At 57.1% G+C, this 5,052-nt stretch overlaps 1 protein-coding gene across 1 annotated transcript; it reads right to left on the bottom strand.

Moving 5' to 3' along the window:
* Positions 1-1,516: 1,516 nt before the first annotated feature.
* Positions 1,517-3,622, bottom strand: LOC119312372. Its single transcript, XM_037588103.1, has 3 exons — positions 3,371-3,622; positions 2,397-2,897; positions 1,517-2,299 (listed from the first exon to the last, which is right to left on the bottom strand). Exons 1-3 carry the CDS (start codon positions 3,537-3,539, stop codon positions 1,776-1,778), a joined length of 1,194 nt encoding a protein of 397 aa, XP_037444000.1. The 5' UTR covers positions 3,540-3,622; the 3' UTR covers positions 1,517-1,775.
* Positions 3,623-5,052: the final 1,430 nt, after the last annotated feature.

Genomic DNA, 5,052 nt, shown 5'->3' with positions numbered 1-5,052 from the left:
CCATGTGGGACCGACGGAGGTCCTCGAAAGAGAAGAACCGGGCAAGACACCGGCTATGTACGCCGGTGTCGCCTAGGTAGTAGCCTTCATGGGACCCAAGCAGTGGCGGACTTCCGTGTTCTATTTCTCCTGATGATGGCGGTGGACGCGGAGGCGCCGGCCACCGACTAGTCGCTCTCCACGCACCCAGCTTCTATCTCTACCTGCATGGCGCGATCGCAGGCACGGGAGGCGCGGTCGCATGCACGAGAGTCGCAGTCACACGCACGGGAGGCACGACCGCAGACACGGGAGGCTCGGTTGTCGACGGCAGCGATGACGCCGTGCCACTGTGCTCCCCCCCCCCCTCGTGCCGACATGGAGCAACTCGCCAGTCCTCATTGAGTAGCCCTGGAGCGGCAAGTTGCTGAACAACGCGGCGGCTTGGGGCGACAACTTGCTCCGTTGGGTCAGGCACGGGAGGTGGAGCAGCGAGCTGCCTCGCTCGTATCCGGCGAGCTCGGCGGGCCACCTAGCCGGTTTGTATGTCGGAGAATTGCTCTTCGAAAGCCATCGAAAGAGTGGTGAAGGAGGAGATTGGGGGAGCAGCGGAGGGGCGTGGTTCTTGCCCGGCGTCTGGCATTGTTTAAATAGAAGGCAGATGGTAGGAGTTGGACCGGCGTTGCCTTTAATGTCGGCCCGCTCATGAATGGACGCGTGACCGGAGTAGGTTTCTCGGCTTTCACACGGGGTTAATGGAGGCGTATGAATGTGGCGAGGGGACATGTTTAGCCGGGTGTGCAGCGGGCGACGCCCTCAGGCGGCGCGCCGCTTCAAGAGATTGCGTCCGCCCTGAACCATCTTCAATGCGGAGCGGCGCGCTCTACAGCGGCACGAATGCAGGCAGCTGGCGTCGGGCGCGAGCGTGCGGGAGAGGATGGAGGTTTTTTTTAGTTGGCCAAGGTGGCCAGAAGCGGGCTTGGGTGCGGTCCGGACTTCCGCCCCCCCCCCCCCAACTTTTGCCTTCGATTTGCGTGAAAAACCGCGTCAGCTTTTGTCACTGGGTTGCGTGAGAAATTGATTCCGATCCGCTCCACGGACAAATACAGGTCAGCATTGAATGTCTTTCACGGTTCGAACGGTTGCGAGAGGTTTACGTGTGCACCTTGAAGATGGCCTTACCGCTGCAGAATACGGAGACCCAACTGTATGATTCGTCGGTTACAATGCGTAGCGAAGCAGTCGCGTGGTTAGACTGGCCACAATGGGTAGTAACATGCACATGTTACTAGTCTATGTTACTACTTCTATAACAGGGAATAACATATGTGTGGTAACGTGCAACACTTCATTTATTAGGCTATGGACTCATTTTGACTGGATATGTGTAATGATACTCATACAACTAGTAACTATCTATGTTACCACTTTCCTCTATTTTTTCATTTATTGCTTGCCACATCATCTATTTTATCTAGATATGTGTAATGTTACTATCTACGTTACTTTCGCTGTGGATAGTCTAGTGAACATTGGATGCGTCGTCATTACAAAATCATCTCAATACTAGTAGAAAGCCTACGCAAATCCCAAACAAATTGAAGACAAGTTGAGGTTCAGGCGCAGCACAGGCAAGTCATCGCCAGTTCCACCACGCTAGTACACGATTAGAGAGAGGTCCAGCAGCGATGTCACAAATTACGTACCGACTACGTACTACATAGACGAGACGACGATACCGAATCAACGCGACAGGATTGATCTGATCTGAGCTTCTGGTCTATTCCGATGGATGACTAGAGCTTGAGCGGCAGGATCTTGACCTGGTCCAGCACGGGGCCGCAGAGCGAGACGCCGTCGGTGACCTTTGTGTGGTAGTAGGAGCTGTAGAAGGTGACCCTGGTCCGGACTCCGGCGGCCACGAACCTGAGGCTCGCCGCCTTGAACCTGCCCTTGCCCGTGGACTCGAACGGCACCTTCTGCGTGACGTTGGCGGCGAAGGCCTCCACGAGCATGGAGCCGTGGCAGCCGTTCTTGGCGTCGCCGACGACGTAGGAGAGGTTGTAGGCGCGGTTGGGCACGGTGCGGATGACCTGCGCGATGGCGCTCTCCCTCCCCGCCACCAGCTCCACCGCGTACTGCCCCGCCGGCACCGAGAAGTGGGCCGCGTCGATGTACCGCACCGCCTTGAGCGACTCGATGATCCAGCCCGGCAGCGGCGACGTCACGTCCTTCTGCTTGGGCGGCAGCAGCACGCCCACGCTAGAGTTCTTGAACACCTGCGGCCCGATCTCGAACCCGTCGTTCTTGATCAGGTTATCTGCAGCGACACCAATCTGATCGTCAACATCAAGCAACGCATGACCAGACCAGAGCATTTCGTGGAGGCGAAACGAACGAAGTCGGACGGATCTGACCTTTGGTGGGGTAGGGCGTGGGCAGCTCCTTGATGGCGACGGCGTCGATGAGCGGGCCGCACGCGGCGTCCTCCTGCACGCCGGGGTTGCTGAAGGTGACCTGCGCGACGGGGGAGGAGGCGCGGAAGCCCCAGGCCCAGGTGTCGGCGGTGTCGGCGCTGTAGAGGGTGCGGACGGCGACGTCGGCGGGGGCCGAGAGCGAGGGGGACACGGCTATGCGCAGGGCCTCGTCCTGCGCGCAGGTGCGGGTGGCGGCGAAGGTGAGCGCGTAGAGCGAGCCGGGGCGCACGGAGACGTTCTGCGACGCCGACGCGTGGCTGCCGAGGCGAAGCGCGTGCACGCCGTGCGGCACCGCGAAGAACATGCCGCCCGGCTGCGGCCCCGCCGAGACGTACTCGACGTGGCCCCGCAGCGTCCACCCCGGCAGCGAGTGCCGCCCCACGATAAGGGTCTTGTTCACCTTCCTCGGCGCATTCTCGAAGTTGCCGTTGATCAGCAGACCTGCGTCACCAGAATAAAATTACTAGTGACACTTCTTTTCGGGCGTGCACTAGACCATAAGATAGCCTGAAACGAAATGTCCCCGAGGTGTCCCTGCATTTTGCTGCTTCCCAGATAAAGAAAAAACATGGCCAACTTTTGTCCCTGATCTTGCAATGGATCTACACAATCTGGGGAAGAATCTAAAAATGCCAACCCTCGTATGCAAACCGGATGATGCAGTACTACATTCTCCTATGGCTTGCAATAAGTATCTGTTCTAATCTTGCAAGAATGCAGCATAGAAGGGACAAAGACAAAAATGGAGCGGCAGTAACCCAGTCCATTATCTTATTTTCTTCTCAGTAAACGTTGTAGCAGTGTTGTACCGAAGGTGCATTTGCAAGAAGAACAGATCCAGCGAGATGGGTGGCAATAAAGGCAAACTGAGAGAGAAAATGGTGAGGGGAGAGCGGTGCAAGGAGTGCCATTACCTTCAGCGTCCTGAGCTTGAGGAGATGCATGGGCCGGGGCAGGGGCGGTGACGGGGGCAGGAGCACGGGCAGGGGCCGGAGGGGGAGCGGTGACGGCGAGCGTGGCGACGGCGGAGGAGGCGGAGACGGAGAGCAGCGCCAGCAGCAGGGCACCCCATGGGAGCTCCATTGCGAGCTTAGCTGAAAGAGATGAGTTCTCACTTTTTCTTTCGCTTTCGCTTCTTGCAGTGCAGGGTTGCAGGGGAAGAGGACTGCCCTTGGCTTTTGTGGAAGAGATGGCGAGGAAGCTGCACAGAGAACCTCGATACTCTTGGAAATTGCAGATCCACCCCGAATGCATAAACGTCGTCAGAATGCAATGAATTGTTGGTTATAATTCAGTTAACCAATAATCATTCTACACGTTCAGGGATGAAACAGAACAATACAAGGAGAACTGCTGCTGGAGTTTGCTCGAATGTACACGCACTTGTCAAAAAAACCTTGGAATGAAGGGTGAGTTTTAGAATCTTAAGAAGTATGATGGCCACAACGTGATGAACCACGACTTTCATTGACTATAATTTGACCGTCTCTGCTGAGGCGCAGGAATCAGAATGAATGTACTGCCCCCGCACTAATGCTTCCCGCTTTTTTTTTTTACTAGGTTCCCGCGCATTGCTTGCCTCTGCCGTGTGTGTACTGCAGACGACAGGCGGCACCATCCTACTGCTCAGCACTGTCCTTGGAATTAAAATCTCCGGCGTAAATGGCCGAAATCAACCATAGGAGCAACCAGCTGCAGCAGGACACGACTATAGAGCTCAACAGTACCAGCTGCCAGCTGCCAGCTCAACAGTACACACGGTGAGTAATTTGACTGTAGCATATAGTAGTAGTAATTTTCTTCAGAGGACACTTGTGTTTGACAGGGCAGTTCTGTCATGTTAAACTTGCAAGTTAAACTGGTGTACTAGTACTAGGTTGCAAAATGATAGAGTAAGATGTGGTGGGTTGATTGAAACTGCACTTACATGGCGGTTTGGCGCCACCAGCACGTCGAGCCCATGCATCGCACGCTCTGGTGCCCGATGCTGCTAACCGCCGACCCGATCCGGTCATCATGCGCGAGATTACGGGTGAGCTCGCCCGCCGGCAGCCACGGGCGGCGACGTCAAACGCATCGAGTGATGAGGTGACGACGAGGAGCTACTACTCGAGTGGCACCGCGTATACAGTACAGTGGCACGCGGCGCATTGGATGCTCTGCGTCCGGCCAGGTCTCGAGGGGAGGCGGGGCACGGCATGCAGTGAGTGGAGCCGGCCGGGCATCGGGAAGATGGAAAGGACGACGGCCATGTCTCTCTCCCTCTCTCTCCTCCATGATATCGGGCTCTGCACGCTCTGCGCTGACGCTGCATGCAGCATTGCAGCGGGTGGGCAGGAGCACGCGGGCCGTGATGGCGCCCTGCTCGCCTGCCCCTCTCCACGACCGTAATTGGTTGGCTGGCACCCGTTCCCCGGGAGCCCATCCCCCCTCCCGTCTCTACTCGTTCCACCCGACGGACGGTCGCCAGCACGCTAGCCTCCAACAGTACACGTTAGACTGCGTCTCGGGGTGGCTAGGCGCGGCGTGCACCGTACACGAGAGTTGGCCTCCGCATGTTGGTTGCTCTGCTCGGTGCAGCTTTAGCAGAGGAGCC

The sequence above is a fragment of the Triticum dicoccoides genome, chromosome 5B (genome assembly GCF_002162155.2).
Source record: "Triticum dicoccoides isolate Atlit2015 ecotype Zavitan chromosome 5B, WEW_v2.0, whole genome shotgun sequence".
Taxonomy (NCBI): domain Eukaryota; kingdom Viridiplantae; phylum Streptophyta; class Magnoliopsida; order Poales; family Poaceae; genus Triticum; species Triticum dicoccoides.
The sequence above is the reverse complement of the archived record's forward strand: the minus strand, read 5'-3'. Positions and strand labels throughout refer to the sequence as shown.

What these genes read in the sequence shown, in the direction of transcription:
- LOC119312372 (XM_037588103.1), bottom strand. Translation starts at nt 3,539, where the DNA reads ATGGAGCTCCCATGGGGTGCCCTGCTGCTGGCGCTGCTCTCCGTCTCC. An exon ending in TCAAGCTCAGGACGCTGAAG is followed by an intron (nt 2,898 to 3,370) that starts GTAATGGCACTC and finishes CTGGTGACGCAG; the next exon opens with GTCTGCTGATCAACGGCAAC. An exon ending in CACGCCCTACCCCACCAAAG is followed by an intron (nt 2,300 to 2,396) that starts GTCAGATCCGTC and finishes GTGTCGCTGCAG; the next exon opens with ATAACCTGATCAAGAACGAC.